Genomic DNA, 13,464 nt, shown 5'->3' on the forward strand with positions numbered 1-13,464 from the left:
TCAATATTATGAGTTAAATTATCGATAAATTAATCTTGGGGAGGATTCATTTTATACTCTTTTCAGGTTGGTCAATCTCATTTTCGTCCTTAGAGTAAATCCATTGTTATAGAACAGAGAAAAGTTATGGTCCTTCTAGGGTTTTGAAGGAATGTCAGAGAGGTTTATGAAGACCCCCTCACTTATTGGAATTCAAACTTCAAACTCTGTGTCTCCTGCAGTGAGTGGCAGCTGAAATATTTGCTCAACGTTTTAAGTCTCTCAATTTTTGCTTTCATCTGGACTTCTTGAAGTCTTTTCTCCTTTTCCACACAAAAGCAAACAAAATTTAAGGGAAGTTTACATACAGATGTGAAGTCTTATACTTCTGTCTGTGATTTTCCTGCTCAAGTGAGCAGCTCTGGTAGCCCCAAAGTTTCCTCTTAAACCTCAAGCCAATAAGATTGCTGCCTTCTGCTGATTCTAACCATCCTGCATTTTTGGGATGGAAGGACTTTCTGGATGTTGGACTTTCTGTGCTAAAAACCGGGAAGTTTCCACAGGGGAAAAGCAACAAAATCTTAGATCTCATCCAATTCAATTTATTTATTTATTTATTTATTTATTTATTTATTTATTTAGACAGAGTTTTGCTATTTTCGCCCAGGCTGGAGTGCGATGGCATGATCTCAGCTCACTGCAATCTCCCCCTCCCAGGTTCAAGCGTTGCTCTTGCCTCAGCCTCCCAAGTAGCTGGGACTACAGGCACGCATCTCTCATATTTTTACGAGAGATGGGGTTTCACCATGCTGGCCAGGCTGGTCTTGAACCTCAGGGTATTCGCCCACCTCGGCCTCCCAAAGTGCTGGGATTACAGGCCTGAGCCACCTCACCCAGCCTCAATTTCGTCTCTTATTGGCCATATCGTCACACTTTCTGCCTGCTTTCAGTAGCATCCTACTACTTCACATATTTGCTTATTTAATATTTTGTCCAATAGTAATAATTATTACCTACAAAATGGTCAACTTTGTCACTACCAGAAGTAGAATATAAATAATATATTTTACTTTTCCAAGTAATGAGAGATTTGATATCAACAACCAAACTTGTCCAACTTATAACCTCATAATTCACTTCTGGGTGTAGTAACTATCACAAAAATAGTAGTAATAATACAATGTCAAATTATAAGCAAAAAAAAAAAACTTTATTCATAGAGAATTAACTTGTAAAACAATTTTCCAACATATTGGCAAGGCCTCTTTGGATGAGTGGATTTGGGTGGTAGTTTTCTTCTTTTACTTTCCAATGTTTTTCAAATGTTAGTATAATTAAATAAATACACACACATATACACATATATGCAGCAACTTGGCATACTGAGGATTTTAAACTGAAGGAAATTGAGAAGACCACAGAAGCAAGAAGGTCTTTCTGACCTTCTTCTGCACCCCTTCTCTCCTGAATCAGGCCATGGAAACTATAGAGAATTTCCTTCGCTCCTTTTCCCCTGCAGTGGGCCATAAAACCTAGTTGACCTTCCACTGAAAATAGGTCATAAGGCCCTCAACCAAGGGATGTCCTCCCTGTGCCTGGAGAAAAACAATGTCTTTATCTCTGAAGACACAGAGACATGGAGAAGAATCTGAACTAGCAGGCCTCTCTGAGTTCCCCCGTTTATGCCCTTTAGATCATATTTGTTTTTGTCCAATAATGTTTCTGCACAACTATCCACTTCTTTATTTGATTTAGCATAAAATATATAATTTTCCCTGTTTCTTTTGAGCTTTCATTTCTAAAGGCTCCCATGTCACATAAAATTTGTATGAAGTAAATATTTATGCCTTTCTATTGTTAATCTGTCATTTGTTATAGGGATCTCAGATATAAAATTTGTATCGGATAGGAAAATATATTATATATTTCCTCTATAATATATACATATATACTATGTGCAATGAGAAGGTAGCATCATGTTTATCAAATAAAGGTTACTTTATTGATTATAAGTATAATCTTAAAAAGGGGCAAGAGTATACCTCAAAGTTGATAACAGAAGTAATTACTAGATCTCTTATAAACACCATTGAATATAACACATGTTGTAAAATCTTAGGAAATATATTAAAATACTTTTTTTTCAGACAGCAGTCAGCAAATAAGAAAGATCCACAGAGGCATACTGACACCTACTAGCTATGAATGGCACAATTAAATTTGTACTCAGATACTATAAATAGTAAAATTACCTCTATGGTTTCTCTTAATATGCTGGGCAAAATTCCATCATTCAATAGCTTCTAATTGATAGGGGCCATTATAAGACCGATAAGGGATTAGTATATGAATCAGTTATTTGTGAATGTGACAGCATTCATTTTCACAGCTTCATTATGCTTGACAATAAATAAACTCACTTGAGAAACTTAACACAAAAAAATTGGAAATGTCATGTATGGTAGATATTTTATATAGTCTGCAAAAATTGCAACCTTGTGGCCTGGATGCCTACTTGGTTTGGCCTCCTTTGCATTTTAAAAATTAGAACATTTTATTCTGCAATTCTTATTTCCATTTCTTCTGGCAATTCTGACTGGAACTGAACAGTGGCAGCTCCATTTGGATGGAGTATTGGCACTTCAGTGTGCATGGTTTCCACCACTTTACTGATTCATAAACTGCCAATGTCTTCCATTTATCTCACTTGCTTGGGTTTTGTAGGCACTTAAGTAAATACACACATACACACACACACACATACATCTTAGCCTACAAAAGTGTGATTGAATAATTTCACTAAGAAAATATATACAGCTATAAACAAACTAGGCTCTTTGGAATAAAAATTGTGAACATAAGAAGGGGCATGACATTAGACAGGCATAGTGATGTAGTCCTATAGTCCCAGCTACTTAGGAGGTTGAAGTAGGAGGATTGCTTCAGCCCACGAGTTCGAGGCTGCAGTGAGCTATGATTGTCCCACTGTACTCCAGGCTGGGTAACAGAGCAAGACCTTGTCACTAAATTAAATAAATAAACAAATAAGTAAAAATCAAAGAAGGGGAAAATACCTTCACGGTGCAGCAAAGAACAAGAGCATTATATAAAAAGGGGATTATGTTTGCTCTGCCTCCATTTTAGTCACAATGGAAAGAAGTCAAAACTGCATTTGAACATGGTTTTCATTGGATTTTTGTCTAAATGCCTTAAGAATAACTCTGCCTAAGGCAGAATTATGAAGCCATGCAGGATTCCAGGTGGGTCTGTCAGGCCTTTTTTGCTTCATTGTCAGGATGCATCTCCTCAGCCCATGTGATGGGCAGCAGCCACTGGTAATTCTTTCTGCTCCTTGGATATACTTTAGTGTTAGTGATGGAGTGTGGACCTGATTTTCTCATGTTCTATTCCTATGTCTCCTGGACTCCTTACCCAAGTTCCGTTCCTGGAAGACTTTTTTCTTGCAAGAAAGGCACTTATTTTGAAACAACTCCTTGTCACTTTCCACAAAGGGCTAAGATTTTTCCTCATCACTACTACTGCTTCCTGCATACTTTCAATGTGGTATCTTGACTATAAAGAACCATGAAACACTCCCCCACTTTATTTTTCATGATTAATGAAAGGGATTTCCTCTGTGGTGGATGAACTGGTTTGGCATAAAGGGGGTATCTTCTACATATTAGTATCTATAGTAACATTCTAGGCAAGAAAGAAGCATACTAATACCACTCATCCAACCTAAAAACTTTCGGGATTATTACCAAGAACAAAAAATCAACCCGCCACATGACAAACAGAAATCCCTTTGCATTGTTAAATGACCTCCTGATTATACCCCTCTGCCCACCCTTCCTTCAAAAAACAGCCCTCCTATTTTGTGATGTGTAATCTTTATTCAAGCAGCTATCCCCACGCAATTACATTTGTCAAACTTCAAGCAGTTTTGTGTCTGTGCATTTTCACTGGGGTTGGAGAACTGACAAGGGAGGAATGAATCCTGAGTAGCATAGAATTTCTCCGTGTCCTTTAATTCTATCAATGTTTTCTTCTCTCATTCAAATTGAATTCACCAAATCTGTCTGCCTACAGGATGACTTACTGAGACACTCACACCTCCCCCACTGTCTGCTCCCCCAGCTCTAACAATGCAACCATGATTTCTAAGACTGTACGAGTTTAAAATAAGGATTCTTGGCAGATCTGACGACCACAAACCTTCTGTCATTGATGATGTAGCTTCTGGGCTTGCTAAAGCATCTCTTGTCCCCATGAATGCCAGTCCTTGCATGCTGGTGTGTGCAGTAAAGGGTTAAAAAGCTTTGGAAAGACACCACGCATGTGTTAATTCGTGCTGCAGCAGCGTGCATCACTTCCACTTTGACCTCATAGTTAATCTGCGTGATAGTTAATCACACAGAGTCTCTAGTGATTTTTTTCCTATTTATTTTAAATACACACACCACAGGGTTCTGCCCCCTGTAAAAGAAAAAAAAATCAAAACAAACAAATAACCCCAAAGAGATGGACCCAGGGGAGAACGCGTAAGTGTGAGGGGCATGAGTCTACACGAGTGTGCGTGTCTTTCCCTCTCCCTTATTTGTCTCCGTATGAGTCTCTCCTTGTACCCTCCCCCTGCCTCGATGATATTACTCCCCCAGACTTGGAAGCCGCTGCCAGAGTGACGCTTTGATGGTATCTGCAAGCGTTTGTGCTGATCTTATCTCTGCCCCCTGAATATTAATTCCCTAATCTGGTAGCAATCCATCTCCCCAGTGAAGGACCTACTAGAGGCAGGTGGGGGGAGCCACCATCAGATCATAAGCATAAGAATAATACAAAGGGGAGGGATTCTTCTGCAACCAAGAGGCAAGAGGCGAGAGAAGGAAAAAAAAAAAAGCGATGAGTTCGCCAAATATATGGAGCACAGGAAGCTCAGTCTACTCGACTCCTGTATTTTCACAGAAAATGACGGTGTGGATTCTGCTCCTGCTGTCGCTCTACCCTGGGTAAGATGTGCCCTTTTTGGCGTCGTTTTGTTCTGAAGAGGTGGGGGGAAGGTGTGGGGAGGGGTAACTCGGGAGACCACCCAGATTTAAAACACTCTCCTAGGATGTGAGGCTTTACAATTTAGGGGAGAGCGAATATATGGGGCGGGGACTGGAGGGAGGAAAGTGGAAGGTCACTTTCGTTAATGTATTCATTTATTGGATTTTATTTTATTTTTTGTTTGGTTTTAGAGTGGAAAAGGTAACCTCATAAAGACTAAATATTTAGGGAGTAGCATTTTGACATTATTGCAATCTGATATCGGAGTGGGCTGTGCTGATACACGCCGGCATTTGAGGCCGTGTTGCAAGCATTTTGGGTGGGGGTCTGATGGAGAAATTTACAAATGGGTCCTGGCGCACACCGGAGAGATATGTGTGAGGGAGTTGGGGGGAGGGGCGGCGGGCGGCCCTGTTCCTGTGTACTAAGGCATCGCATGCTTCTGCACCTGGCATTCTTAAGGTCAGTCAGCCAGGTTTTGCATCCAGTCCCATTGACCCAACAGCCAACTACCCGTGTGCAAACATGGTTCAGCACCAGGGACAGCAGTCCTGGTGAGGGCCAAAGGGATAGAGGCTTGTCTAACCTGATAGAACGTCTCTAAATATACTCGGGGCATCCACAGAGTCAGAGAGAAGGCCAATGAAGCCACGGGGCACTAATGAAATATAGAGATCCTGATCTGATTACCTCTACTCCCTCCTTGATATGGGAAGGGGACTATTGGGCATAGGGTGGAGAACGTAGTTAAATGATGGCATAGGGGAATATACGTGTGGAAAAGAGTTGGCCTTGCTGCAGTGTTGGAAAATATGCTGAACCAGGTGAATGTGATGCCAAAATCGTGAAGTACACATTAATGTTTTAAAACCTTGCTGCACTGAATAGAAAAAAAAGGTAAGGCTGGAGACTGGACTCCTGAAAACCCTGAGAATGTGTATGCCCTGAAGTGCCTAGCATTTAAATTTACTTGAACTTTCCTGAGCTAAGAGTATTAGAGGAGCAACCATCCATGCAGCCTAGCTGACTATTCGTCTACCTACCTAAGCATCTCCCCCGCTCTCCAAGCTTTCTAACTAGGACCAAAGCCATGTTAGAGGTCCACTATTTACATTACTTGCATTCTTCTATACTTTCATTTTGAAATAAAGTTCTATAAATATACCTCTCATATCCTACCAATATAAAGAAAGACACAAACAAAAACTAGCTATAGAAAATATCAAGACAGTGCCCTAACATTTTTTTGTGGGTCGACAATCTTACATGGTAGTTGTAACAAAAGCAGCTGAAAAGGATGGAGGTTAAACTAGTTTTTAAAAAAATTATTGAAACTAGGCAACTTCTCTGGCCCCCTCTTCTGTAAGATGGGTAATAAGACAGATAGATTTATGATAAAGAGACCCAGGCAAAACAAAGAGTGAAAGCCTCACTTTGGAGTTTCTAAACAGAGAGAGGGTCTGCTTAACTCTTCCAGCACTTTTTGTACCTTACTAATTTACTATAAAAATAGAATGTATTTTCACTAGGATTATAACATTTCAGTAGCTTTCTCAGAATATGAGAGGGCCTTTTACTGGAAACAGTCTTATATGTAATACAATTTGGTGAAATCCTGAAAAAAGTAATTTTTTGATTCAAAATTTGAACTCATTTTTATACTTAAGGTTGTGGATAGCTATTAATTTGTTTCAGAAATTAGAAAACAGTTACTTACTAAAAGAAAATATCTTTCCCCTATTTCTACCATTAATGAAACCTGTGGATTAAAATCTAGACAAGACACAAGGGAATGTCTTTCTTTTTGACTCGTCTCCATCTTAGTAAACAGTTGTCTAACTTAATAGATAAAATATTATGTATTTTCTCTCCAGTAACCCTATTTTAACCTAAACATGTTTAACTTTACTATAGTTTATAAGAAAATAGTATTTAAGATGTCTTCTTGTTGCCACAGCCCCACCTTTTCCATTTCAATGTCTTATACAAAGTAAATTTGATGATACATTTTAATTTTCAATTTGTAACAGACTATCTTAGATGAGTTTTTTAAAAGAGCTCTATAAATATGAGCTATCTGTAATGGAAACTCCCAAAAGTGGTAATTTTTACATTCTCTCATAGTGACAGAGAATGGAGTCATTGCTGTTTGGTGCAGAGAATGTGATCAGAGTTTCAGTCTGCTGCAATCCCATAAAAAAAGTCATTTGAATCGTTGAGTAGGACTGGAGGTAAATAGAAGCTCTGATTTATAAAGTTGATCCTGAGGAAGGACAATAAATAACTGGGAAATATTTGAGACATGAGGAGCTCATAGGAAATGGTACTTATGAAATAATACTTTTGTGGTAGACAGTAGTAGCAGAACCACCTAGAAAGTTAAAGATAAAAAAAAATTGGTTTTCTATTTATGTAACTCAAAAGATTGTTTTCGCCCTCATTAAGTGACAAAATTTATTAGTCTATGTCTTTACAAAAGTGGAACAAAGAGAAAAATAAAGCATCGTAGTGAGAATATTAATAACTAATATCTCTTCTTATAAGTGAAATAGTTAATTTCTGAAACCCAAAATTTTTGAAACATTCACATAGCTTGTGCTGTCATAAAAAATAACCTGGGGAACTTACTAAAATGGAGATTCCTACACTATACACTGAATGCTTTTGAATCATTATGTCTGGGGAGAAAAGGAATATTCAACAGGAATATTTTCAACAAGTACCCTAGACCTCACTTTGAAGAAAAGTGGTCTATACTTTGCTGATTTCCAAAAGTTTATCATCATATTTAATATTTAAAGGTGTTTTGATTATTCATACTTTATTATTCAGTTGGGCAGAATGAATCAATTTAACATCAATAATCTTTTATTTGTATGTAAATCATTGAGAATATTATACATATAACAAAGCACAAGGAATAGTATAAAGAATACACCAACATTAGTTATAAGAAGATATTGGCTCCAAAAAAATAAAACATATATACACATATAAATGTGTATGTGATTATATTGAAAAACTATATATATATACCACATATATATGCATAGAGATTTTAAAACAAATCTTATAACTTTATAAACTTTTTCAGTGTAATTTTATTCCATCTCAGAGTAAAAATACCCTAAAGGGAAAAAAATATATAGAAAAACATAAAAAATAATTTAGAGTAAATAAGAATAACTGAAACATAAAATGTTTTTATTTTATTAGAATAAAACAAGATTTTGTAATATACTTAGAGTGACAAATAATTATTTTTCAAGGATAAATTGAGCAGAAATAAAATGGACTGAATTTTTGATGATCTGTCTAAACTTTACTTTTAAGTGCTCATTCTGAATTTTTAAAAAGAAAATACAGTTAATGGTTTATACATATTTTCTATTTTTATCTGTTGCCTAAACAAAGATGCTTTTGATGATGTTTCTTATGAGCTGCTAAAGTGTTTGTATTCCATAATTTTATTTTACATGTTTCTTTAACTGGCTAGGACTATGCATGTAGAAAAAAATATTTTGATTCTTCAATATACCCTTATTTGTTTACAGAATTAATCTCTACAGACAAGCTTGTTATTCCCTATCTTTCTAAATGCCCCATCTGGTATCCACTAGAAAAATCTTTATTTCCTCAGCGTACTAAATTGCTTTAGTTGTAGACAAAACACTTCAAATAGTCTATCCTGAGGTAGACTGGGTAGACTATTTGAATGGTAGGGACTCTACCTTTCAAATTCAAAAGGTTACCCTGAGGCCATTAACCTGAAAAAAAAAAAATAAAGAAAAACAGAATGTAAATACTCATCACCCAGTATTTCCCAGAACCCAGTCGCCCACTACTACCTAAACAAAACACCTGAATTGTAGGCAGAAGTTGAAAATTGGCTTGTAATTTAAATAATGAGTTATATAAATGTCTCTTTCACGTCCTAGATTCATTTAGATCAGGTAATTTCCTCAAAATAATTGATTTAAAGCATATATATTTTAATGATAGAGGTCTCTGTTCTATACTTCAAAAAATTGTTTCATTCCAAGGATTTCCGTTCAAATTGGAAGGAAGTTAAGACTAATTTTAGATACTGTATCTCTTTGCTATAAATATTATGTTACTAGGGTCCTGGCTACCTCTCTACTACAATTTCCCAGCCATTCCAAGACAGGCTTTTCAGTTTAGGTACAAGTAGGCTTTACTGGAATTATACATACTTATTGTTCTCCAAACACTTCTGCCAAATTGGCTGATTAAGAAGATTGAATTATAACTAAAAGTTATAATCAGAGTAGTTTGGAGATTGTTTGACCACTATGGGTGTCAGCACAATTCAAATGCTTAAAGATTCATGATTTCAATTGAGATGAATATTCCAGATGTGATACTTTATTCAGGTAGACATGCAGAAGACAATACGTCTTTCTGCTGCCAGGGGATCAGACACCTATGTGACCTCTTCAAAGCCAGAAACCAAATAGCCATAAGATAATATCAATTTTATGCCCTGCTTGTGTCATGTTATACATACACGCTGAATCAAATAATACACACACACACAAACACACATACACAGACACAATCCTGTGACTCCGCAAAGTATTTATCATCAACCACATTTGAGAGACTAGGAAAACAAGATTATAGATAGATTAAATGACTTACTTAAACACAATAGATAATTAGAAGCAACATACTATAATAAGTATGAATGTGGATATAAGTAAACATGTATACATATATAATGATGTTTATATATGTGTATACATATGAATCATAACAACTCGGGTTTTTAGATCTGTCAATATTATCTTATGTGTTTTTATAATCAGTTTGGGGTCTCAATCCATCAATAGTGTTCCTAGAAGTGTAATAGGTAGACTGGATTATCTATAAGTTATTTACTAGTTTTAATATTCATGATTCTCTCATTCTGTCTTCAGTTAATAGAATCTACAACAGATAGTTTACATCCATTCAGCCCACTGAATAAATCAAAATGTCGAATCTATAGAAGGACATGGTTTAAGATACTCAGTCTCCACCAATAACATCACTATTACATTATGTTTTATTGTTTTGATTGAAAGGTCTAGACAGAAATGCTTAGCAGCAGTCTGAAATTAGGTTTTTTTTTTTTAACTTAAGAGCATATTAAATGGAATTATTTAGAGCTGAACAAATATTATGTTTAGAATATATATTTCCTCATTGTTTGTGTCTATGTAAGTAAAGCATAGTTTAATCTGCACTTAATTATTCATCCAGAAACTTAACTATAGCATGTCATTCCATTTTTAAAGAGGAGATCTTGCTTTTTATTGAGCAAATCTATAGGAAACTTGCTCAATGTTGTCCTCCAGTTTTCTTACAAAAATTCTTAGAAAAGTGGAAGACAAAAGTGAAGCAACGATACTCAATATTAAAGTAGAAATAATATTACAACTTCATATTTGGATATGTATAGTTTTAATATATAGATATTCAAAGATGACATATTTTTAATCACCCCAATCATACTAGCAACTGGTTAATTAATGTTACTATGTGGTAACAACAGAAAAGCTCTTATGTTTTAATTTCTAGAGTAATAAGAAGCTATAATTTCTAGAAAGTAATAGGGATTTTACAGTTTTACAGAAACATTTGCATTCACAGTTTTATTCTCTCAGTAGACTCATGAATTAGATGAAAAAGATAATATTTTCTTCTGACAACTGTAGAAAATGAGATATTGAGAGATTAAGGGACTTCTTCAAGGATCTTTCACTATTGGCTGTAGAACAGAGTTAAAACCCCCTCCTTGAATTCATAGCGCAATACATCACATTGCACAAGTATAGTCACCCCCTGGCTTTTTTTATCTAAATGTAAGAAAATACTTTGGTTGTTTAGAGATGTAAAAGTCCTCTCTAACTTGCATTACTAGGGACGGTTATTTCCCATTCATTTGTCCCCCATACTAGAGAATAAATTTCCTTTAAAAAATGAAATAAAAAGCTCCTTTTAAGTTACACATTAGTGGTTTAGGGTAAAAATAAAACTTAACTCTAAATCATATTAATCCCTACAGTATTGTGATATAAGAGCACAAACTACGGCAATAATTCTATATTATTATAAAAATCATTGTATAACTCTCCATAAATAAAATACCATGTAAATGCTAAATAAGTAGCACTGATACAACACTCTCCACCCATTCATAAAGAAAACCATGTAAGTACCAAACAACATAATCGCGGAGAAAACAAGGGTTGTTTTAAAGCAAAGATCCTTTGTTATAATTGAAACCCTGCCATGAACCCAAGTGTTGCTGTAAAGCCAAAGTCTACCTAGTAAGACAAATATACAGTGTGTATTTGCTTAAATACATCTAAAGAAATTGCAGAACTTACTGTATATTTATATAAATAAAGTGGCAAAAACAAGCTGAATATAATATGTCATTATAATCTTGATAGGAAAAAATGATTGATGCTTTCACGTGTTCTTTTTTTGTTGGTTATCAGTTCTTTTTTATAAATTGCTTTTGAAAACACACTTGAGATACATAATTGAGGAAAGCAACTCTAAACATAAAAGTAGAAATTAATGTATAATTTCTTAATTAATTTATGAAACGAATATCATTTGAGCCAATTCTGGGATTTTTGCATTATAGAGAATACAGGCCAAATTTCCCCAGGAATTTTCTAACCACTCTTGTTTAGAGAATGCTAAGAGGTTGTAAAAGTTTTTGTGTTTGTAGTAGAGATAAGAATTGGCCTCTTAGTCTTTTTTTATGGTGGACATTTAAGAGTGAATTACCTGATTTCCATAGGCAGAAGTGGAGCTACCTCCCACTATGGTAGGAGATAAGTAATTGAACAGTTCCTTCTATTGCTAAGCAAATAACCCTCTTCCACAAGTATTCCTCTGTCATTTAATCCTTAAACTTCTATCACCTAGCTGCGAGGAGGGGGAAGGAAAGAAAAGGCACTGAGGGCTGTTTTACTAATCTTTTATAGAAAGTTCTATTCCTTCTTAGCAGTGTACCACATCTATATTAAATGAGAATATGATGTTTGTCATCTTCTTTTCTCAGTATCGGGAAATTAGTCATGATAACATAGGGAAAATTTTGTATAATATTGTGTTGCCTGTGCAATGTGTTTCACATATCCACTGATTAACTCACCTTTTTGAAGTTTTTGCTCAGATCTCACTTTCTCAATAAAGCCTGCACCTACCACTCAGTGTAATATTGCAAACTCCACTCCACCCTGTACTCCTAAGTCCTCTAATCCTCTCTGCTTTACTTTGCCCTAGTACTTACTTATAGCCTTTAGTAATTAATCAGAAAAAAAATGTTATTTATTGGTTTATTCTTTTTACTTTTTTATTTTCTATCTCTCTCAGCTAGAAGCCAGGGCCCACAACAGAAGAGATGCCATTGATACAACTCACCTTTCATAGCATGCCTAGCCTCTAACGGATGTTCAATAATTATATGCTTAATTAAGTAATAAAAATTGCACTCATTTCCTCCCAAATTTTATTCTTTTCCTAAAAAGGATATATTTTCAACTTTTTTTTACAGTATCTCACTGTAAGTCAGCATATATGGCTGTCAGGAAAAAATAAATAAAAGAAAATGAACAAACAAACCGTTTCCACAGCATAGTATACTTGTTAATAGCATAAGCTCTTCAGACACACTTGATCAGGGTTCGGTCTGATGACACTCAGTCAACCAGTTTCACTCTGTCTTTTCATATTAAAAAAGGAAGATTTGGGAAGCTGAGGCAGGAGGATCGCTTGTGCCCAGGCATTCCAAACTGGCCTGGGCAACATGGTGTGACCCTATTTCAAGAAAAAAAAAAAAAATTAACTGGGTGTGGTAGTGCACGCCTGTGGTCCTAGCTTCTTGGGAGGCTAATTCAGGAGGATCACTTCAGCCCAGGAGTTCAAGTCTGCAGTGAGCCATGTTTGCACCACTGTACTCAAGCCTGGGTGACAGAGTGAGACCCCGTCTCAAATAAAAAGGAAGATAATAATTTTTCTTAAGTTTATTTTGAGTAGGAATTGATATAATACATATTAAGGGGCACATAGTTAGTGACCTTTACGTGGTGTTATTTTTGTTACTCTTATTGTTATTGTTTTTTGTTATTAATACAGGACATTATTTATCCCCTGATATATCACCAGAGGCACAAGTAGGCTCCCCATCCCTGCTAAACTCTGAACTTTGTGGGAGTGTAGAAGAGGGACTTTTTTAAATACAACTTTTCTAATTCTTCAGTTTCCTGCTTTGACTTGCATGAGATAAACAAATTGGGTAGAGGTCCCTGAATTTTGAGAATGCCTGTGTAAACATTGAACTTAATAATATCTCTAACAATGTGAAATAGCTTCTGTTTAAATGAGAAAACACATCCTGTCATACAAGACTCC

General features: G+C 35.7%; 1 protein-coding gene across 4 annotated transcripts in view; it reads left to right on the forward strand.

Annotated features, from left to right (window-relative positions):
- GABRG2 (gamma-aminobutyric acid type A receptor subunit gamma2) overlaps positions 1-13,464 on the forward strand; it is a 116,749-nt gene that overhangs the window by 26,153 nt on the left and 77,132 nt on the right. The window contains exon 1 of one of the 4 annotated variants that reach the window (XM_016954156.4): positions 4,524-4,988. The exons of 2 other annotated variants lie outside the window; for them this stretch is intronic. In XM_016954156.4, coding sequence (XP_016809645.1) covers positions 4,882-4,988 — 107 coding nt within the window. In that variant the 5' untranslated portion in view covers positions 4,524-4,881. Of the gene's footprint in view, positions 1-4,523; positions 4,989-13,464 lie in introns of those variants that run through there. One more of the 4 variants, XM_016954155.4, reaches the window with a different exon arrangement.

This window comes from Pan troglodytes, chromosome 4 (assembly GCF_028858775.2).
Source record: "Pan troglodytes isolate AG18354 chromosome 4, NHGRI_mPanTro3-v2.0_pri, whole genome shotgun sequence".
Taxonomy (NCBI): domain Eukaryota; kingdom Metazoa; phylum Chordata; class Mammalia; order Primates; family Hominidae; genus Pan; species Pan troglodytes.